The sequence below is a fragment of the Hesperophylax consimilis genome, chromosome 19, assembly GCF_061612785.1.
Source record: "Hesperophylax consimilis isolate HC1 chromosome 19, BYU_Hcon_1.0, whole genome shotgun sequence".
NCBI lineage: Eukaryota > Metazoa > Arthropoda > Insecta > Trichoptera > Limnephilidae > Hesperophylax > Hesperophylax consimilis.
The window spans coordinates 15,822,625-15,847,552 of record NC_142854.1 but is presented as its reverse complement, the minus strand read 5'-3'; the positions used below and the strand labels follow the sequence as shown (position 1 = coordinate 15,847,552).

Here is a 24,928-nt window from a genome sequence, read left to right as displayed (position 1 = left end):
GTGACCGAGTTCTTTGGTGGTCCGTCCTCTCTGCCTACCCCTGCGGGGAAACGGCGTGATGGTTAGTTAGTTAGTTAGTTAAAAAGAAATTGACACAATACTAAGACAGATTATACTAACCATTGGCCACCTGCGAATCTGACATGTTGATAGGAGTAACAGACACGTTTCGGCTACAATTTTCCACTTTGACTCCGATCTCGCTCAACGGCGATCCGGTAATGGTGCTAGCCATTTCAAAACCACCTAAACTTTCACTTTGAACGTTTCTTTCTCCACTTGAAAAAGGTTCCAATATACATTTCTAAGTCACTTGTTTTCTTCAAGAACTAATACAATTTTATTAACAAAGTCAAACGAATTATTTTGTCAATTTTCAAATAATCCAAACTTCTCATAATAATATTATTATTACAACTTTATATAATTTACAATCACTTGTTTATTATTATACAATCAAATAATGTACCAAAATATATTATTATTAATTCATTCATTTTGATGGCAGTATGTTTTAAATACCTAAGCTTATAAAATTACAAAAGAGAGTATCAAATATATTTACTGATGATTGTCTTTTTATTATTATTATTATTAAATGTTTCAAAAATTTATATTGTTAATATTTACACACAAAGTAGGGACATGATAGATAATTTTTTTTCATATAAAAATACAAAAACACTTATTTTTTTTACAAAAGCATTACTGTGCAATGAAACTTCTCATGTCCACTAGCAATATTGACAACCATTAGACGACAAGCACTTTATAATTTAAGTATAAAATTAAAAAATAATTTATTTCAGTCACTCCTTTGATTTGATACAAACACCAAATTACACAAAACCTTTTTGACTTTAAAAAAAAACTTTAGTCAAATTTTTTAAATGCGGCAAAATTATTAATGTTGAAAATACAACGGTTGTTGATTATCTGCACAATATTTTTTCTCCGTGTAAGTGTATCGAGGAGAAGTTAGGTTCAATGGTAGAAATATACTGTAGTACAAATTGTTATATTCTAAGTACGTACGTAAATCAGACAAACTGAATTCGTCACTGATCTTTTCAATTTGGAGTGAAGTCTAACATAAGTTACTTCACTTTACTAAGTTGACCAAATCGATCTAGCTATAATGAAGTCGAAGATTACTTCAATCGGAAAATGAATCTCTTATTGACCTCCTCACTTCCTTATTTGGATAATCAGACGTGTTGAAGTTTTACTACTTCGTCTACAGCAAAGTCTTTCACTTCATTTTAACAAGTCGGCAATCAAATCAGCTGCAATGTAATAATCTGGCTCTCGTGTCTTTATGGCTCATTTCGTCTGCGACACTTTTGCAGAATGACCCGTGTCGGTGACGGAGGCCCGCACGCAGAGAGGTGGTGCGACGGTGCGCTGCTGAGTTCCGGCCCAAGATGCGGAGAGACCCCGCTGCTGACGAGGTGCCTCCCCCTCGCTCCGTCCAAGCTGACGAGGAATCCGCGTTGTGCGAGGGGATGCAGAGCATTTTGGCCAAACTGGAGAAGAAGAAATCAAAGTTACTTTAGAGGATTTTAAAAAATCTAAAACAATCACATACATTAACAGCCAAAGAAAAACCACTTCACATTCGTTAAATGGTGTTTTTGTTACACATTGTACAAAGACCGTACACTGTTTATTTAGAATTATTACCAATAAAAGTGTCTCGCAACATTTCAACTTTCAGACCTTCAACGACTGTGTTGGTTTGTCATGTGTAATTAATATTATTAGTATAATTCAATATATTTACTATTACATATTTGTGTTATTTTTTAATCCATTGATTATTGTGAATATATTATATATTGTGAATAATATACTTTCATCTCATCAAAAAAGGCGAAGTTGTTTCTTACTTACTATTTTTTTTTACTTTTACCGCTTGAATTTAATAAAACTTAAATGAAAGAGATGTTTTTTAATAACATAAATGCCTTATGCATGTGTAGGTAAATACAAAATTTAAAAAAAAATTATGTTTATATTGAAGACCAAATGTATCCAAAAAGTGTGATTTTTTGGTTATTCTCTGGGAAGTGTTATTATAATATTTAATCAATTTTAATTGTATGAACGAGATAAAAGGTGAATAGCGACAGTTATCTTGCAAAATCTTTAAACAAAAGGACTGTGTTTTTTGAATTAAAATTCTCGATTGAAATTTTTCGATGTGTTGATTAAAAATAATTGTTCATATGTAGCAGATACTTTGTGATGTTGCTTTATAATTTAAAATAAAACCATAAGTTAGTAAGCACCACTTTTATTTTTTTATACTTAATGCCAACCGGGTTTCGCTACAACCTAGCTTCATCAGGGCTGTATAATACGGTTTCGCTACGACCGTAGCTTCGTCAGGGCTATCTTCATATAATCTTAATGTATATGGATAACACATGTTACTAGTGGATTATAGATTTTTAAAGTTTAATACAGTATTTTGCAGCCCTGATTATATGAATAACGTACAAATTACTGGTTGCATAAAAAACGTAACTACAAATCGGGGTAAAGAAATGTTCAAGCTTGTTTCCAAAAATTGAATATTTTGTTACACTACTCAGTTTTAGCTTCGCTACGCAAGGCGGTTTGGTTAAAAATGAACATTCATATACTGAGCAAAAATCTCACAAATGGACTGCGCTGCAAACCGTTGCCTCACTTTAACAAACTTTTCTGCGCAGGGTTCTCGTTATTTCAATATGCGCTGTTCGGTGGTCAACGTACGACTAATGTCGTAGTTTATTCAAAGCATTGGCGAACCCTCGTGGTGCCAAAAATATGGTCACATTCTTTCCCTCCAGCTGGTCGAAATGATACTCAGATTGTATGTTAGGGCAAGTCTATTAATTTGGATGTCTATGGTTAGATAATTTGAATAGTACAACAAAGAATTACAGACATGACGTGTATCACAAAAATGCAAACATAAGTTACCTGGTTTGAAGGCCATTGCGATAAATTGTGTATAGTAAATAAAGAAATTCACGATAAGGAACATTCGACAGATAAAAATAACTTAATCACTCCACATCGTTCAGTCGTGGCCCAAATGTAAATAATAACAAAGTGTTATCCTTTTTAGATAAGTAATAAACTGGATTAGAATGCTTTATTAAATAAATCTATTTATTTGAATTTTGACTTTGTTTTGTTGATTGAATGAATTACAAACTCTGATCACCTGGATTCTTGTAGATCAATTTTTAAAAATCTCAAACTTCTGACAGTGACGGACATATACATATATAATGGAGTTATGCTTACTAGTTCGATCATCTCCAGAAAAGTTCCCACAAAAAAACTCAACACATAAACACGCTACAAGGTTCACAGAAAACTTATTAATCCCAAAAGCAAACATAACTATATTTCAAAAAGGACCACACTACATGGCCATTAAAGTATATAACAACCTTCCACTTAGCATCAAACAAATAATCGACATACTCAAATTTAAATCATCACTAAAAACATTTCTTTTAAACAAATGTCACTACACTTTAAATGAATACCTTACATAAATTAAATACCTGTTTTTATTTTTTATTTACATATATTTGTTAACATGTAATTGTTAGGTTTTGTAATATAATGTGTATTTGCTGGGTTAGCTGGAAGAAATAGGATGTAACCTATAAGTATACCCTTTGTACTCGGTATTTTTGTGCAATAAATGTTTTTTGAAATTTTCTGAATGAATAAATTAATGAAATGGAATCTAGGAAGTGGAAATTGACCCACTTCCCGACACCCGATCGGGCTGAAACCCAGCAGATAGAATCGTTGTCGATGACAATGCATTCTATCAACTTTTGGTGGCTGATCACATACACACACGCATACATATAAGGAAATATACGCATTTCTCTGAAATTGAATGATATTATATTTAAAATTTAAAAAATAAATAACTTTGTAAACACGACTATTTAAACAAAAAGGATTGATATGTTTCAAAATCAATGGTTTAAAAAAAAAAAATATTTAAAAATTTACAGTAGTTATCAGAAGGTTCAATTCCCAATTAAACAATTAAAAGTTTTTTAAAGTTCACAGCCGTTCAAGTTAAGAGCCGGTCCCCGGGGAGGAAGGTTAGTCAAACCAAAAACAGCAAAAAAAATTCTTTAAAATTGACTACAATAGATGGCACAACTAGGTCTAAAACTGAATTGAAGAGTATTAAAGTTTAAAAAAAATTGTGTTCAGGAGTCAATTTTTTTAAATGCGAACACCGCACAATAATCCCAACTACTACCAACTGTTGTCCGAAGCCAGTGAGACTATGGCATTCCCAATTGGGGTATATTGTGAAGCTAAAGGGAGTAGGGAAGGGAAGGAGATGGGAAGAGGAAGGTTGGGAAGTACCTGACTATTCAAATATGGTCACCAGTCACTGCTAAACCGAATTCTAATGTGGGAGGCGGTTATGGGTAGCACCGCCCCGGGAACCGTTCACCGGATAACTGACACCTCTGCCATAATTCACCGCAAGTGGTTCGCTACGCTCGGGGGCTTAGCAGGGGTGGCCGGGTCCACGGGGTGAAGTCTGTCCACAAGCTGCGTCACGGGCGGGATCGGGAGAGGCCAGTTTAGAGAGACCATTATTTGACCCCCCCAGCGGGACCCGCTCGACCCATCGCCTTGCAACTCGGTGGGAAGTATGGATTCATATGTTCATCACACCTGGACACGCTGACCCCCAGATTCTATCCACCCCTCATACATTTTTCCCACCAATAACTTCTACTCCTTCCTTTCCTTACAAAGACCGTCTGTTGACGCAACTATCTTCCTTTAACATTGTCCTTGAAATTTTCCCATCCTATTACCTACAAGTACCTGTCATTATTCGACTGTACCCACGTTTGTGTGACATTTACAACAATAAACGTGACTGTCAAATCAGTTTATTGATGAAGCCAGTTTGATGAACATCTCTTTATGATCAGTGCTTTTATTGATATCAACTCGGGGTAGAATACTGTGCAGTGAATATATTCGGTTCCCTCAGTGTGTTTCTTACCGAACCCAGATGTTGTGGAAGTTGCGTGTGAAATAAATCATCTCCTGTGAGTGAACCCAACCATCAACATCGTTGACGAACATCAAAGGGGTAAGTCGGATTCCTTCCTTACTCCATGTTCACCATCTCTAACCATCGTTGTGTCAACTTCAATTTCACAATTAATTTTACAGTCCATTCCTGATTCGCCTTGCGATTACACCGTCCACACAGCATCCCCCAAATATTACATAGGCCGAAGGGAAATTATCTTCCTCTAGGCCTCCTCCTATGTGTGGAGTTAATTTATGTAAATAAAAAAGGTGGCTGATAGCTCTTCTTTTAAGGAATATATTGCCATAGATGTTGACAGTGCAGATTTAAATCCGAATTGGTTATCCTCTGTCTTTAAATTTCTAGTTGATAATTTTTTATCAAATAATCTTTCCACGGCGGTCGAGAGTGAAATTGGTCGGTAGTTATTGATCACGGAGGGATCAAGTTTTGTTGATTTAATTATAGGAATAATTACCGTCATCGTCATTTCATTCGGAATGTACCTATAACGCATAATATTTTAAACTAGTTTTCCCAGGATAATAAAAAGCTATTGAGTCATGTCCTGTGGCTGTTCCTGTAGCCATTTCTCTTACAGCTGTTTCTACCAAATGTGGAGTAATGCTGTTAGTGGTAATATTACCTTCAGTGTACAAACTAAAATTTACATTCCGAGATGTTTCCGCTACTTTTTCACCCGCCATAGAAAGGAAGTTACGAAATTCATTGGCGATATTTTCCCTACTTTTTACTTCATTCACACAGGGAGGAGTTTTAATATTAGTTTTCAATTCTGAAGAGTTTTTTTGCTAAAATTTAATTATTAATGAGGTGGCAATACCATAAATTCGCTGTTGAATTTCTCTTTGTTGGCATTTTTTCTGAGCTACTTTGAAAATCGTCCGGTACTTCTTCTGAGAGTGGTATTCCGGCCTCGAGCCAAGAAAGAAAGGCGCGTCTCGATTCTGCATATTTGCCTGCAACCATATGATTCCATCCCGGAATGTTTCTATTTTTTCGATTCATTTCATCAAAGGTGGAAGAGACAGCACTTCGCAGTGCGTCTACAACATTTTTATACAGGGAATTTATTTGTGATTTTTCTGCTGATTTTTTATCAACTTCTTTCTGATTGGTCGAAATCTTGAATTATATTTAGAAGTTTGCTGTTATATTTTTAATTGGTGAAGAACTTTCAGAGATTTAAGATTTTGAAAAAACAAACTTTTACAATTTTATTTATATAAATTTGTGCAGTGCAATTTTACACAAAAACTGTGCTATACAAATCATCCAAATATTATTATTATTTAGTTAGTTAAATACAACTGTCAAACCTGGACATATTTTTTAATTAATTATTTAGATTAACCCTTCCAGCATTTTATTTATTTATTTGCAAAAACAGTACAAAAACCAATACATTGCAAAAGCGGTAAACAAATTATTGAAGAAAATTTTATACATAAGTATACAGTTAAAACATATGCAAAAGCGGTAAACAAAATATGGAAAAAAATTTATACATAAGTATACAGTTAAAACAAATACAATATTTCGCGCTTAAAGTCGTTGTAGGACATATGGAAAATATCCAAGTTAGCTGGAAGGGAGTTAATTAACCTAGTGAGTCTTCCCAGGGGCATCACCATTGGTAAGTTAGTTCTGGACCTGGGAAGAATTAAAAGCCTGTGTTGGCGGCCTCTCGTGAAATTATCCGGGACATAAAGTCCTATTTTTGACAGAATGTCTGGAATTGATACTAAACCATTCAGAAGCTTGTAAGTCATCAACAATAATGCGACGTCCCGTCTGGAACTAAGGCTGCAGATATTCAGCATTCCCGAGATAAATGCTGTTGGAAACAGCCATGGGTAAAAACCAAACTCTCTCATATAGAGGTATCGTAAAAATTTCTTTTGTATTTTCTCGACCATTGGTACATAGACAGTGTCCTCTGGCCCCCATACCTGAGATCCACTCTCGAGAATGCTACGCACTAAGCTAAAGTAAAGCAGCCTAATGACTGCAAGGTTTGTCAGTTCCTTTGAATTGTGTATGACAAAACCTAACATTCTTGTAGCTGATTTACAGATCTTTTCAATGTGAGCGTGAAATGTTAAGCGAGCGCCATACACAATTCCTAAGTCCTTATAAGTCACCGTATGCTTCAGTGATGTATCTTTCATTTTGTAATTGAAATATACGATCTTTTGTGACCTCGTAAAACACATAACTGAGCATTTTTGGAAGTTGAAACCGAGTTTGCTGTCAATACTCCAGTCAATAATTGCATTTATATCTTCCTGGAGCTTTTTACAGTCTTCTAATGATCTTATTCTTAAGAACAGTTTAATATCATCTGCAAAAAGTAAAAAACGTACGAATTTGATTTTTCCCCGAATATTATTTATAAAAATTAGAAACAATAAGGGTCCTAAATTGGAACCCTGCGGCACACCAGAGTTTGTAGGATACGCGTTAGAGTTAAAACCACCATAGGAAACGAATTGTTCCCTTTCTTTTAAATAGTTAGCAAAGAGTTTTATTAAGTTTTCGGAAAAACCAATTTCTTCAAGCCTACTTAAGAGCACTAAGTGATCAACCTTATCGAAAGCTTTCGCAAAGTCATGGTATGACTTGTCAACTTGCTCATTATTATCGAGCGCTCTCGCCACGTAATCAGTATATGCCATCAAGTTTGTAGTGGTTGATCGGCCACGTCGAAATCCGTGTTGTTGTTCGATCAAGAATGGTTCAACCTTGGCATATACATATTTGTGGATAATTATTTCGAATAACTTGGCAGGTGCGGAAAGAATTGCTATAGGATGGTAATTGGTTGCCTGACACCTGTCACCATCTTTATGTAGAGGGGTAACTTTTGACAGCTTCCACAGTTTAGGAAAAATTCCGTTTTTAATCGTAAGATTAAATATATGTAGAAGTGGATTAGACAGTGGTTCAGAACAACCCTTAATGACGAAGGGTGGAATGAAATCAGGGCCAAATGATGTTTTTGGTTTCAATTTTCTTATTGCTAAACTGAAATCCATGTTATTAACGTTTTCTATAGATATGTTTTGAGCTTTTGTCAATCCAATCTGTCCTGGTACGTAAGAATCAAAATCAGCTTTTTCTGGATTATAGACAGATTGGAAATATTTTGCGAAAGCTTCCGGTACGTCAGTTCCTTTGTAAGTACAATCATTCAGAATAATATGATTTAAGAGGCCTCTGTCATTTTTTTTGTCAGAAACATATTTCCAAAATGACTTTGGATCGTGTTTAACATTATTCTCTACCTCCACAATATATTTTTTGCGTGCTATTGAAATGCTACGTTTAGTTTTTGTACGATAGGATTTGAATAACTCGTGTTCACTATCCAAACCTGATCGTTTCCACCGTCGATGGTATACAAGCTTCGTCTTTATGTCCCCGATAATCTCACGCGAAAACCATCTAGGATAGTTTTCATTTCGCGGCGTTTTTTTCTTAGAAAACATTTGTCAAAATACGCGTATAGGGTATCGTAGAAGTATTTAACTGCTTCGTCAACATCGGAGATCTCCAAGATAGCCAGCCAATTGTGGTCACGCAATTGGCTGTACAGCTTCTCAAAGTCTCCTTTGCGGAAATTCCAACCACGAAAGTTATTTTCTGAATGTAAACAATGACTTTTCAACGGTCTGTCATGATCAAGACTAATTTCTGACACAAGTGTCGGGTGATAATTATCTTCTTGAACAAGACAGAAATCGGATTTTTTTGTAAACATACTAAAGTTACTTAATACTAGATCCAAAGTACGATTACATGAGTTAAGTACTGTATTAAACTGCTTCAATTGAAAAAGTTCCATAACATATAAAAGTTCAGTGTTCACTGCACGTGGATTTTGTGAAGAATTAATGTTAAAATCACCAATCACTAAGATTTTTTTATCAACAAGGTAAGTTAAGTTACTAATTAAAGTTTCGAAAAAAGTCGTGTAAATATGCGTTTTTGAACTGGGTGGGATATAAACAGAACAAATAAATAAACATAAGCCTTGAATTGTGACTTTGACCCAAAAATTTTCGTCTCCCGTTTCCAGATGGGAAAGTCGTTCGGCTCGCATGTTTTCTTCGTTTAGTAAAGCGAGCAGTAGTCCACCACCTCGTGTTTGTTGAGTGCTTCTGTCTTTTCGGAAAACTGTGTATCTGCTGTCGAAAATTTGCGCGTTAAATATCGAATCGTTTAGCCAAGACTCCGTAATCACGGAGGTGATTTAAGGTCATATATGACTGGGCGTTCATATTTTATAAAAGTTTTTTTTCTTTTTTTTTTTATCAAGAGGAAATACTTGTTTTTTGATGTTAAAAAGAGAAATAAGCCAAAAAAAAATAACAAAAAAGGCAAAATGAATAATTCATATTTCGAGCCGCTATCGGAACAATCGGTTTAACGTTAAAAATTATTTCTCATTTTTCTATTATATTAACGAGATAAAAGTGACGGTACAGTTTTCTTACGGATTACCCAAACAAAACGAAAGTGTTTTCGAAATATCTCGTTCTCTCAATTCTTCTATGATCTGTGTAAAAAATTAAGTAAAAATGTGGCTAGCGTTTTTAACAAGTCACTTTAACTAGTGACTTAAAAGTATACATATTTTTATGGCCGAGTGGGTATTTATACAATACCGCTATAATATGACTTACAACTACGGCTAAACTAGAGATTTACGACTAGCATACATATTTACGTTTACAAATAGAGATTGTTATGATTTCTGCCGGTGGTGTCAGTGGTAAGGTATAAAAATATTACAAAAAGAGTTTAGGCACAATAAATGGTTTTTACTTTAAAGTGGATAGTCGAGGAGAAAGGTAAATAAATCATCTGGACTGAGCAATGAAATGCTATTGAAATACATATTGTGGTAGTTAGTAAAAATTCCGTCTTCTGTGTATGTATCTGGTACTTAATAGATGGAAAACTTTGGCGAAAATGTCCATGAGAATAATGATCCTGTTAAAAAATTGATAACATGCCAATTTTCTGTTAATATAATATATTAGTCATTCAGAATATACGGCGAACACATGTTCTTTGCCTAATAAATATCATGACGGAATCCGACAATATCAGTATATCGATATTTGTATTCGTTTTTAGCTGATAATTGATTGGGAACTCTGTCAATTCGTTCGTTGAAGTCCCGTTTTTAACCCTTGAGACGTTGTTGATTTGCACGGATCGAACCTTCTACAAGCTTCCATTTTTTCAAAGACAATAACAAGCACTATTTCGTTCTCTTTCTGATATAAAAGAAATAATTAATTTTTAGATGAGAGGAAGAGAGATATATATGCATTTTAATAATGTGCGGTTGTTCTGGGACAAATATGGTCTTAGGAGAGTATAATGCGCGCACGGCATTTGGGACTGTTTGGGTCTTAGAAGGTCCTAAGGGTTAACAAGAAAACGAATAATTTGACCAGATTTTTAATAAATTAACAGTATTTAATATCAGTAAGTTTTCTCCGTGTATGTAGTAAATGTATTTAAACCTATAACATATTTGAGTCACATTTGTACAGCGCCCTTGAATAATTTTTTTTTTTTCTTCCGACTCTATGCCCGGGTTAAATCTTCCCCATAGGAAAAACTAAACCCTTCCACACACTTTTCCACAAATGATCATCTAGTCAATCCACATTATGCAAGTGCATTATATAAGCATAATAAATACAATACAATACAAGATAAACAACACGTCAACTCACCAGAGATCAAATGAGAAAATAATTCACCGACTCCAGATATTTTCATATCAGATGGTTCGGCTAGTAGAACTCCTAACTGGACCTATAAATCCTACTGATCCCTCAATAAAAATATTTAAAAAATCTTTCGTAATCCTACAAGTATTAAATATGACGGATTTTTGCATTTTATATATAAATTCTTTGACAGATCTAATACGCCTAAATTTTTAATGAGAGAGCTAGATATAATGCCAGTAGCCGAAATAACAAATGGTAATATTTTTATCTTCTGAGAATGCCAAATTCTTTTTATCTCATTTCCTAAATCTGTGTATTTTCTATTTTTTCACTAATAGATTTTTTGAATATTACAGGAATTTGGAATAGCGAAATCAATAATGTAAGTTATTTTTTTAATTTTGTCATGTAAAACTATATCGGGTCTATTATGACTAATCGTTCGGTCTGTTTAGTATAGTTTTATAATAATATATTTTATAAAATTAATTTTCTAAAAATGAATTTGGTTCATATTCATAATATGGTACTTTATTACGGCAGTCAATCAAGTTATGTTTAATTACCGAACTTTGGTGAATTATTTTTAAAACTTGATTGTGCCTAAATGTATATTCGGACGGTGCTAATACAGAACATCCCGATATAATATGTTCTATAGTTTGCGGAAAAGCCAAACATTTTCTACATAAATCATTAATTTGATTTGAATCTTTGATTATATGTTTCCTATAATTTTTAGTATTAATGACTCTATCCTGAATGGCAAGCATAAATCCTTCTATTTCTGCGCTCAACTCTCTAATACTCAACCATTTGTTTGATGAAAATTTGTCAACATACGTTTAGATGAGATAATTGAAGTGTTTTGCGTGAATAATTTTATTTGACCAGGAATCTATTAATTCCTGGTTGGGATTTATAAAAATGTTGGCATTCTCGTCGTATAAATTTAAAGGTGTAATGTTTCTATCTGCCTTGCAAATTATTTTGTGCATTTCTGAGCCATAAGCTTTCCTATGGAAAAAAAAGTTCTTAACATTTCTACCTGATTATGTTTCAAAGAAGTTATTTTGACTATACCTCTACCTCCTAAATTTCTAGGTAAATTCATTCGTTCTATAGCTGAATTTGGATGATGGCAATTAAACTTTGTTAGCGTATTTCTAATTACTCGTTCTAAGTTATCTAAATCTGTATTGGACCATTTAACTATGCCAAATGAGTATGTTAATAGAGGTATTGACCAAGTTTTTATTGCTTTTACTAAATTTTTAGCAGATAGATTAATTAATTAATTATTATCCAATTATTATTATTAGTTAGTTAATCTCCGATATAAGTTAAGACAAGATAATAAAGAAAGTTATTACTATTACATACAGCAGAATAATGAATTAGTCAGAAAGGAGCCGAGCCGGTGCCGGTGCCGGCGACGCGCGACGCGGTGACGCAATCGCCGGTAACAGCGCGCCGCGGCGGATGAGTCTCTATTTCGTATCGGGGCCCGACCGCGGCCTAGGCAAGGTCGCCAGGGGTACACAACCCGCTGCTTTACGAGCTCGGAAAACTACTTTTAACGCCCCTCAAAAGAATTATTTATTTTTCGAATTCAACGTTATGAACGCACGAATCAGTAAGGTGCCGCAGTGAGTTCCAAACGAAAACTGCGATAGCTTCCGTGCCCAGTGAATGAATTCATTTTTAAATTACTACTGACGTAAAGGAATATATTTTAGACAAACTATTTTTTCTTTATTCATTGATTTATATAATTTCATTAACCTAATTGAAGTTTTTTTTCATAAACTAGGGGAATATTTTGATAAAGCTATTTAAATTAACAGTATTACAGTATTTTTTCGGCTGAAAGAAAAAAAATATTTTGGATTTTATATTTTTACATTTTGTACCTACATAGTGTGTGGATCAAATTCAGCAATATTTTTATTTATACTATATGTGTTTTAAACAGTCATTTCCTGCACTATTTACGAGTATAATTTCTTAAATATTGTTATATGTGTATGTAAAAGCCTTAATAGGCGTAAAATAAATAAATAATTTTATCTTTACAATAATTGCATATTATTGAACCAAACTAGGCACAGCCCGTATTATGGTGTGCGAAGATTGTTAAATTGGCAAAAAAATACATAACATATAAATCGATTGCATACCTATTGACGAAGGTAAATTTGTTCATGCAAAAATTTACATTTATCAATCTTCTGCTTGATAGTGATTCTGTTATCTTATGATACAAAACGCAATAATACTCCAAAAAATTGTAATAATTTATTATCATAATCAATAATAATTACTTCATTTCTTTTTGTTTACAAACTCGCACAAACTATAAGTTCAGAGTGCGCTTTATGTATATTAAATAACTAATTATCTGATACACAACGTTATAAAAATAAATAGTATAAAACAAGTCGCTATCCGCGTCTTTCTGTGTGCGCTTAGTTCTTCTAAACTACGCAACGGATTTTGATAGTGTTTACACCATCATTTAGAGATTTTCTTCAGGAATGTTTATGTATATAAAAAATGCATATTATACTTGTAGAAAGTAGAGAAACGTAGATGTTTTGTAATCAAGTCGTAAAAAATATTTTTTCAGGCACGTACATTGCTAACGCTGGCTCAACCTTATGAGATACATTAAAACAATGTACTACGGAATTGTATATCTTAAAAAGATCTACTGAAAAGTCCGCGATGACACACGTCTATCTCATAACCCCCAACAACGCCAGGTACACGTCAGCTAGTATTTAAATATAAAGAATAACCACAAAGTTTAAAACTTCATCATACAGTGTTTTCCAATAAGAGGTGTTATTTTGAATAGCCCGCTATTTCGGTAGATGTTACTTTTGAAGCTGTCATTTTTTGACATTTGACAAGTAGAAACTACGCCATTAATAAAAATGGAACGATACACGCTTCAACAACGCATTGAAATTATTAATTATTAGAATTCCATCGAAAAATCATCTTCAGTGATGAGGCCCATTTCCACCTCGGTGGCTTCGTCAACAAGCAAAATTGTCGCATCTGGGGATCGGAAAACCCAAGAGTTATTGTTGAAAAGCCTCTCCATCCTCAACGTGTAACTGTTTGGTGCGGTTTATGGTCCGGCGGAGTTATTGGACCTTACTTTTTCGAAAATGAGGCTGGAGCAACAGTTACGGTGAATGGATTGCGCTATCGAGAGATGATTAATAATTTTTTATGGCCGGAATTGGATGGTATTGATCTGGACAACGTTTACTTTCAACAAGACGGCGCTACGTGCCACACAAGCAACGAAACCATTGATCTTTTACGATTGAATGTCAAAATAACACCTCTTATTGGAAAACCCTGTATATAGTTACTTTAAAAATTCATAATTAATTCCTTAGAACAGGCGACATTAGGGCGAATCAACTGCTTAACGATTCTGCACTGACCATCGACATTTCAGCGTCATTTACAGACAGTTCAGCAACTATCTTTTGACGCAAGCCACAAAATAGTAAAACTGTCCCAACGACCTTTTTATAATTACATGTACCACAAATGTGTAATCTTTTCTGTAATATATTGGTGTATAACCGTTTTATGAACGTAAATAAATAAACGATGGCAACTTCAACTTACGTATACTTCAATTGATAGTAAAGTAGATGAAATCCCGGGCTTTAACACATTACGCTACATCACGCGCGCATAATTTGGGTGTGGCGTTTACATATTATATGTCGATATAGGATGACACACTACGCTATAATCTTCCTCGGGAGAGGAGGTCAAATCAATTGGGGGACGGCCGGGAAATATCATTTCTTTGTATGGGATCTGTCACTTTGCCAGATAACAGCCGCGTGGTTACGGCGCTCCGTAAATTTTTCTGACCCCCTCTCCTGCCTGCAGGTAGAAGAAAGGGTTGCATAATTTTCAAATATAGCCTAGCTAGCAGATCACAGCGCATATCGACGCCACGCCCATACTTATAACACCTTTTTAGGTGTGACAGGTGTGTATGGTGAGCAAAATGGAGTTATATAAAACGCTTTGAAGTTATAGCGTAATCTTTCACCCTCTGTGCACAGGAGTTTTTCGAAATCTGTAGGCAGCAAATTTTCTTCACATTTTGAACATCAAGTGTGAAAATTTTTACCAAGAAGTAGTATCAAAATTCTGCTTTAGGGTGGGAAAAGGGGACGGGGGTGATTTTTAGAAATGTCATGTAGATAGTGACCTTTCTCTTGTTTTGAAGGCCAAGTGTGCAAAATTTCACCAATCTCGTGCCACAGACACGCTTTTTTGGTTTATTATTGCGTGAAGACAAAAAAAATATTAAGGATATTATTTCGAATTGTGAAAACTTTTCACCAACCTTCCGGATAATGTTTTCTCGAGGACACGTGTTAGGAGCTGACTGAAGAAATTCGCTACGATATTTAGTGCAAGCACATACCAAAGAAGACATGCATGCCCTGACGCAAGTCTGGATATCATTTCGGAGAATTGGAGGCAAACCACGTGACAAACTTTTTGGCAGCAAAAAGGTTTAAGTACTTAAGTAAGTACTTTAACCTTCCGACGAATGCAAATCGCAGAAAAAAGTAAGGTAACGGTTTGCAGCGCAGTCCATTGTCAGACTTTTCTGCGCAAGGCGTTTTCTCATATTTCATGTGTTGAGTAAATTATAAAACATTTGTAAAAGTGTCTCAACTAAATACTGTAATAAGATATTCGATGTTTGAAACAAGCCGAACCTTTGTTCACCCGATATGGGATTTTAAATTACGTTTATTACGCAGCAAGCAATTGTAATTGTAAAAAAGGATTAGTTATTCGTAAGTAGTTTTTATTTTAAATTTGTTTGTGATAATGTACAATGCGAGTTGCCTGTACTGTCCGATTAATTTATTGACAAATCACTGAAAGGTACATGCCCGCACCACCTCCCCGCTCCGCGCAAGTTATTTTGTTCCATTCGCCCTTGTGGGCAGGTCCATCTTTTAATTGGTATGTGATTGAAGGTCATTAGAAATTATTGGGTCAAGAAAAATTATTAATTAGCAAAAGGTTGCCCCCCTCTGAACATCCTACACTAAATTAATGTGACTTCATACACGCTACACGTAGAATATCAATGTACCTACATAATTAGTACATGCATTTTGTAAGTCCACGTCTTAATAATAATAATAACAACATGCAGGAATAACACGGAATCCTTACATATATATCCTTACATGTATTATAATAATTATGTGATAAGACCACAGATTAAAGAAGACATCAGAGTATGAGACATTATTAGCGAAAAAAAGTGGCTTCACTTTAACGGAGGTTATTTCATTCATCGTATTATTTATTTATTTTTTACATAAAGAAGAAACGCGGGGGGCGTTTTGTCCCCTATTTCATCTCTGAATTTTGACACTGGTAGAAATACATTTTTTAAATATAATATAGGTATCGACAGCTGACAAGTCCCTCCCTACGTTTTGCTTTTTTGATTTTGAAATTATTTCTTATAGGAGTTGGGTTGGGATCCTCCAAAAATACTTAAAATTGCCTAGTTTGAACATCAACAGACGTTCAGTATAATACAAATTTGACATTGTATTTAAGGCCCCGTAGTAAGCGTTCAAAGATTGTTTGAAAGGGAGATATGTAAATATGAATGTTAGTGGGAGGGCGCTTATATTAGAAAACGATAATAATTAAGCGAAAATGTTTAAAATATTTAATATAACACGACTCGTTTGAAATACAGCAAAAATCTCTCGACAAATGCTTTAGTTGCATTTAAAGATACACTGTGAATTTTTTCATGCCTATAAAATTTTACATAACAGAACAAAACGTGTTTTTAATAATTTTCTATCGAGAGAATTTCATATAATTAACGTTTCGGCATGACAAATGTATGGATATTATCTTCAAAAATAACTTTTTTTGGAACTTAAAAACTTAAAGAGTTAACGAGAAACTTGTTATAAATCAGTAGAAATAGGGTATGCCTGGGCTTAACTCGTCATGCTAATTTGTTCGCTTCTGGGAACAAACGGCTAGTGAATTTGTTCGCTTTTCATAGAAATCGCTGTTTCTCCCTTACCGTCATAGTTATAAATATGAACTAAACGGTGTTAAAAAGAGAAAGCTTTATATTCAAATTAAATTAACCCACTTCCCGAAATCCGACAGACTCGTTGTCGATGACAATGCATTATATTTTAGTGATTTGTTTTTGGGGTATTATGCCGTGTTGCGCTACCTCCTTCTTTAGCCAACGTTTCGGACAGCATTGCAGTGTCCATCATCAGGGCAGATGTGAAATTTAGAATTTGTCCGAAACGTTGGCTAAAGAAGGAGATAGCGCAACACGGCATAACACCCCAAAAACAAATCACTATAATAAATTTTGGCCGTGAAAATCTCAAATCATGCATTATATCAATCAATTTTGGTGGCAATCACGAATATGCACGCGGATTTATACGCATTTCTCTGAAATTGGAATTCGCATAACACTTTCTGTCATAGCACCGGTGCTAATATCCTTCATAAAAATGGGCATGGTAACAGATTAAATAATTTTGAAGCTTTGGAAACCAAAAAAGCCGTAAAAACCAAAAGTCATACACTTAATAATCAATAAGATATATCTAGTAGCTCAATATTAGGTTTGTTTCCAATAAACAATTAAAATTTCCCTCTTCTAATAACTGAGTGAGTTGATGCTTTGTCGCTTTCTGTTTGTGCGATTAGTTCTTATAAACTACGCAACGGATTTAGATAAAAAATTCAATATTCTTTAGAGAATTTCTTCCGGAAAGTTTGTGTATATAATACATGTAAAAGTAGAGAAAAGTCGATGTTTTGTAATCAAGTCGTAAAAAAATATTTTCGGGCGCTTACATTGCTAATGCTGGCTAAACCTTATAAGACACATCGAAATAATGTACTACGGAATTTTATATATTGAACAGGCCTACAGAAAAGTAATGGATGGTATATGTCTATCTCCTAAGAATAACCCTACAGAAAAGTAATGGATGGTATATGTCTATCTCCTAAGAATAACCCTACAGAAAAGTAATGGATGGTATATGTCTATCTCCTAAGAATAACCCTACAGAAAAGTAATGGATGGTATATGTCTATCTCCTAAGAATAACCCCCAACAACGCCGGGAATTTTTCAGCTAGTTCTACATAATTGTGTGTCGGTTTCTTCCATTCCTTTGTTATATATATATATTTTTTTTTTTTACATTACATAATATGAAACAGTTTTTAATTACATAATATAATATGATATAATATAAGTATTTGATGTACCCCCATAAATAAGCAAGGCTCGTGTGTATGGGGGGTGTTGTTATATTGGTTTATATTTGATATGATTCAGTTCAACTGTTCGGAATACTTTTTAAGGTGGCTTTTGAATTCGTTTATATTTACATTCATGTTTCTAATTTTTTCTGGTAATGAATTAAAAAAATTAACTCCGAGATATTCATGGTTGAACTGTCCTATTGTTTTTTTACATTTAGGAGTAGGAAGTATTGAAGTTTGTCTAAGATTTCTGTTATTTTTAAAGGGTGCAATTTTATTTTTAATATTGTTTTTATTAATTTGTAATGTTGCATGGTAGAAGTATAATGCATTTAATTTTCTGACCCTAAATTGTTTGAATAAAAGTTCGGACGAATATGAATAGGGTTTTTTTAATATAGTTTTTATTATTAGTTTTTGTTATACGTAAATTGTTTTTCTTTGATTTTTTTTTTTTTTTTATTTTTATTTATTTATCTATATAAAGTTTTTTATAAGTGGTTTTTCGATGCCTGTCTCACTAGGGTAAACCTGTGTCGAGACAGACATAGAGTACATCGATATATATACATATAGTTAAGTGAATATCAATAAGGGTAAATACAAAATATAAAAATAATTTCAATACAATCAAAAGAACGATTGGGTTAATCCTGTTAAGATTGTGTTCATTATTAGTATGTGGGAAAATATAAATAGATCATTTTAATTAAGTTTGAATTTGGTCGTGTGTAAATAGTACTTGTTGTCTATGTGCAATTTGGTTTACATATGCTTGCAATAGTGGGACGCCCTGTGATTGCAATCCATTTCTTTATTTCGTGTTTAAATTTTGTCATTGTTTCTAATTGTCTGATCGTAGTTGGTAGTGTATTGTATAGTTTGCAAGCTATGTTTTTAAAATGTCTTTGTCCGAATGAGGTTTTAGCAAAAGGAGTTTGAAGAAGTTCTTTGTTTTTGGCTCGGGTATTGTGAGTAGTTTGTGTTGGTTTGTATAGTGATTTATTGTTCTGGTGTAAGTTGACCAAGATGGATCTTGCATACAGCTGTTTTATGTCCATAACATTGATAGTATTGAAGATCGTATCAGTGCTGGTAGAAAGAGGAACCTTAAGGATGATTTTAATGATTAATTTTTGTGCTTTTATAATGGGGTCAAGGGCACTAGAAGAAGCATTACCCCAAGCTAGAATTCCGTATTCTATGTGTGATTGGCATAGTGAGTAATAGACTGATTTTAAAAGTTTAAGGTCAATAAAATTGCGTGTTTGTTTGAAAAAGTATATAGATTTGCGGATTTTATTCGTGGTGTTATGAATATGTTGTTTCCAATTAAGATTTGTGTCAAAAGTTATACCTAAATATTTAATATTGTTTACTTGTTCTAAGCATGGGCAGTCACAATTCCGGTTAAGAGATGAATTTTTGCATCTGTGTATTTTCAAAGTTAGACTTAGGTTTGACTTTGGGATATTTATGAGACTGAATAGTGTGTATTTTGTTTTAGGTATATTAAGAGTTAGTGAATTAGAGTCGAGCCAATGTTTTACCTTTTGAATTCCTTCTTCCGCTTTGGCGTATACGGTAGGCCAGTCTTTTGATTGAAATAGAAGGACTGTGTCATCGGCGAAACTGACAATAGTGGCATCGATATCTAGGTTACACAACTCATTTATATATATTAGGAAGAGCGTTGGACCTATAACACTGCCTTGTGGGACACCATAACTAATTGGCAAAAATTGACTTTTTGTTGTTCCGAGTTTAACGCATTGGGATCTGCCAGATAAGAAGCTGGAGAGAAGGTCTAGTTCTTTATTTCTAATACCCACATTGAACATTTTGCGTTCCAATTTGATATGTGAGATTGTATCAAACGCTTTACAGAGGTCGAGAAATACCGATAGACATTTCGAGCCCTTATCTAGTTGGCCAGAAATATGGTCAGTTACTGTGGCTATGGCATCGTTAGTGCTTTTATGTCTTCTGAAGCCAAATTGGCGAGGCGATAGAAGGTTGTTGGCTTCTAGGTATTCCATCAGACTATTATTCACGATCTTTTCAAATACTTTTGAAATGGAATTGAGTAACGTAATTGGACGGTAATTGCTGATGTCAAGTTTAGAACCTGTTTTAAAAATTGGGATAATAAGACCTTGTTTTAGAATAGTGGGAAAAAGGCCTTGTCGGAAACTAATATTAAGAAGATGAGTTATTGGTTGAATTATACCAGGGGCAATTTTTTTAAGTACAGTGTTTGGTATTTCATCTATGCCGGCAGATGAAGTGTTTTTGAGAGAGTTTATTGCTACAGAAACATCTTTCTCTGTAACCGTTTTAAGAACAAAACGTGTTGGGACTTCATCATTGGTAGAGGGGTCTCTAGTGTTAGGTGTATTGTTATCTGTTGTGATTTTTTTTGCTAATTCTGACCCTATATTTGCAAAATAATGGTTTACATGATTGACAATTGTGTTAGGGTTCGATGTAACGTGTACAGTGTTATCATTGATGTTGAGAGAGTTTAAGACGTCGGTAGCTTTGTGTGAATTGGTTGCTTCCTTGAGGATTCTCCATATTTTTTTAGGGTCATTGTTGCATTCGGAAATTTTCTTACTATAATATAAATTTTTGGCTTTCCTTATTACTTGTGTGCAAATATTTCTGTATCTTTTGTAGAAATTATGGAGTGTGATATCGTAAGGATTCGTGGCACAATTTTTATGTAAGGAGTTGCGTTTCCTAATGCAGTTAATGATTGTATGGTTTATCCATGGTTTAAGGGGTTTGATAGTTTTAGGAATGTTTTTGGTGGTGATTTTGGTGTTTTGGTTAAGGGTGTCTTGTAGGTAGTTAGAGAAATAATTCCAGGCATCCTCTGTGTTTGTTATATTATGTAGTATGTCCCAGGATTTGGATTTAATCATTTTGTTGAGATTGTCATAGTCAATTGTTTTCTTAGTTGTTGTAGTTGAAGCTTTATTGTGTACATTGTGTTTGGAACCCATTGTGAAGGAGGTGGCATAGTGATCTGTAATTGATGACGTATGAATTTCAGAGGTGTATAGATTGGATGATTTTACCATAATATGGTCGATGCAGGAAGAGGAGTATTGCGTACATCGAGTTGGTGAATTTATAGTGCTTACCATTCCATGAAACATTACTGTATTTAAATAGTCTTGACACTGAGGATGTTCGTTGTTTGTTAGAATGTTGATGTTTAGGTCTCCAATTAAAACTAAGTTCTTTATTTTGTTTAGCTCAGTAAGACAGTTATTTAAGTCAAACAAAAATGGAGATATATTTGGTTTAGAAGGAGAGCGGTAAAGTGCGATGATACATGTGTTGACGTTGTATGTTATTTGGAGACAGTTTGAATTTGTAATGGTAATTTCTTTGACGTTACACGCGTTATGAGTATTGTTTAGTGTGTATACTACTATACCGTCGTTTTGTCTGTAGTGATTTATGGTTTGGTGGTGAGTGTAATCAAGAATAATTTTGGGAGTATAAGAAGGTGTTAGCCAACATTCTGTCAGGATAATTATATCATATTTGATTTTAGTAAGTTCGAGTTGTATGAGAAATTGGTCAAAGTTTTTGTTTATTGATCTAATGTTTTGATGGTATATTGATAGGTTCGAATTGTTAGTTGTCATTTTAGTAGTTACAGAATCCATTTTTACATGGAAATTTTAATAATGAAATGGATTAATATAAATGAAGGTATTGAATATATTAGAAGAGGTAGAGAAAGAATGTAAACAGAATTAAAATCCTTTGGATAGTAAAAACATTTAAAACAAGTAGTGTACATAAAAATTATATGATATGTTTATCTTGTTGTCTCCCTCTTTATGTATATGTATTTCTTGTTTTGTGTCAATATAAAATAAAGCCACACTTATACCCTGGGAGCACCCAAAAGGATGAGGGTTTCCTAACAATCCTAACTCCATCGGGAATCTTAAGTTTGGCAGAATTATTGTATGCGGGTATCCCCACCCATGAAAAACGCGTCCATCAATTGCCTCGCCAGGTAAAACGAAAATATAAAAAACCTATTTAAAAAAAAAAAAACGAAAAAAATCCTATGTAAAGACTAATTCTCCCTATATTGCAGCCATGTTTCATTACAAATATTTATTTTCACAAAATTTAAATTAAATTTATTTTTCAACAACCTATTAATTTAAATCATGATGAAAGAGAAAGGGGCCTTTTTTATTTGAAAAAGTAGTGTTAATTTGTACCCTGATGATGAAAAGCGAAACCGGTCGGTAAATAAATTAATTTAAAACTCGTGGTTTTACACAAATCAAGTGTTTTATTTGTAAAGATTATTAGTAAACGACACGCTATGCCGTTTTTAACAAGATTTTAATAAATCAGCAATACTCATTTTTCTCCGTGTAAAACAGGTGGTGGAAGTAAATTACTCAACAGATAAAACGTGAATGCGTTGTGGACGCTGTGCTTAACACACGTTACAAAATGATGCCCTTGAGATGTACGAACCCACCTGTGCAGGAAATTAGCAAAAAGGTAAAACGCGATGACTCAACGCGGTCCAATCATCAGCATCAAAAGTTAATACTTACATAGTATTATTTATAACAGAAGAATGTTCTGCGCTTCCTGGGCTAAACATGATTCAGAGACAAAGAATGTGATCTGCCTTTCATGTGTCTCAATTCTGGGCTAATCAAACATACTTACTGATCTCAAACTCTCCCGACACTAACTAACTAACTAACCATCACGCCGTTTCACCACAGGGGTAGGCAGAGAGGACGTACAGCCAAACAACTCGGTCTTGGCATACTCCTTGCCTCATTCACATTCATACATCGTCTCATGCATACTCTTCTATTATTCTGACTCTTGACATGGCCCGACTCGTGCCAGTCTTCCTTGGGCGTCCCCGACTTCTGCAACCATTCACATTTGCATCGTATATTCTCCTTACACTCCTTTCTTCGCTCATTCGCTCTACATGCCCAAACCATCTAAGCGACCCTTTCTTGATCTTAATCATTAAACTTACATCAGCCTAGCACTCTTTGCGGATCTCCACATTTCTCACACGATCATACATGGTTTTACCATGTATACGCCTCAGGGATCTCATTTCTACAGCATTCAGTTTACTTTCATCCTTTCTCTGCCAGTTCCATGCCTCGCTTCCGTACATCAGGGTAGGTACCAGCACTCCATTCTGGACTGCTAGCTTCGCATTTTATTTGAATTTGACGGTTATTGAAATAGTTACTTTTCGGGTCTGCGCAGCGGCCTGGAGTGGCGCGTGGTACTGCCGCAACGACGTGTATGTGTGGCAGAGCCTAATGTCTCCGACAGAGGTTTTTGTAATATACACTGTAGGATCGAGCACCTTTTTTTGCATGTTTTCTGCACTCATGCGTCTTACAAATTAATTTATCGTAATACCTTAATGGCAATGCTACAGATGACGAGTCGACGTAAAGTTTTCCTCTAGCAGAGTCCAGCATACGAAGATGATTCATAATCTCGACTCTCGACAGTTATTTGTCATTTCCGCAGTTTTGCGCAAGTGTAAGTAGTTACATATCTAAATAGTTGTTAAAATGTCAATATTAGTAATCGGAAATAATAACAAACGGATTAATCTGCAAAACGGCAAGATTGTCAATGTTAATGTTAGTTTATGTTTCTACATATGTAAATAATATGAAACAAATATGTTATAACCCCGCTAAAACGGCTCTATTGGTCATAAGACATGGGGAAGGCCCGAAAAATATTCCTGCAGCTACCTTGAACGGTGTGAACTTGATGGTGACCGAAGGAACTAAATACCTTGGAAACGCAATCATGCCACTTCCCCACCATAATACACTCTAGAAGTATAAAATATCTCGGCATTAAAATTGATGAAAATCTTCGATGGGACTCCCACATAAATAGTATTACAAAGAAACTCACAAAGCTTATATACTACTTTAGAAATATACGCAATGTACTAAGTATAAATGATTTATATAAGGTATACTATGCTCTCTGTCAATCACGCATAGAATATGGGATTATTGGATGGGGATCTGCCTCAAACATCCACATGAAGCAGCTTATTAAAACTCAAAAAGCAATAATAAAAATAATCCTTAAAGTACCCATAAGAACTCCATAAAAAGACATTTTTAAAAATTTTAAAGTGTTCAGTATAATAAAACTATACTCAAAAAATGCTCTAATCAAATTTACAGAAAAATATGAGTACCCTGCTGACAAACACAACTATATTACAAGGAAGAAATCCTCAAAACTATTGAACATCCCAAAATTAAATACGTCTTTTGGCCAGAAAAATCATCATTTCCATGCATTGATGGTTGTATTTAGTCTATGTTTCCATGCTACAAAACTATATAATGCCCTGCCAATTGAACTCAAAAACACAACGGAGACACAAAAATTTAAAAACAACATCAAATTATGGCTAAGTAAACATGAAGATGAGGAAATCAATAAAATTATGAACTGAACAAATGTGAAGACAATTTTTTAAATTTTTTTTGTAGAAATTAACAAGGAAATCACGATCTACACCTATACAAAAACCTACAGTCCGCCTCGGAACAGGAATACCTAGTGAGGAGGACTGCGAATAATATACTTAACTTTGTAATTATAATTGTCGTTAGTAAAAAAAAAAAAAAAAAAAAAAA

At 34.2% G+C, this 24,928-nt stretch overlaps 1 protein-coding gene across 1 annotated transcript in view; it reads right to left on the bottom strand.

Moving 5' to 3' along the window:
* The window catches only part of Hr39 (Nuclear hormone receptor FTZ-F1 beta), a 30,793-nt gene extending 30,385 nt beyond the window's left edge, over positions 1–408 (bottom strand). Inside the window, exon 1 of the mRNA XM_089643409.1 lies at positions 121–408. Coding sequence (XP_089499535.1) covers positions 121–235 — 115 coding nt within the window. The 5' untranslated portion in view covers positions 236–408. The remainder of the gene's footprint in view (positions 1–120) is intronic.
* Between the last annotated feature and the right edge of the window lie 24,520 nt (positions 409–24,928).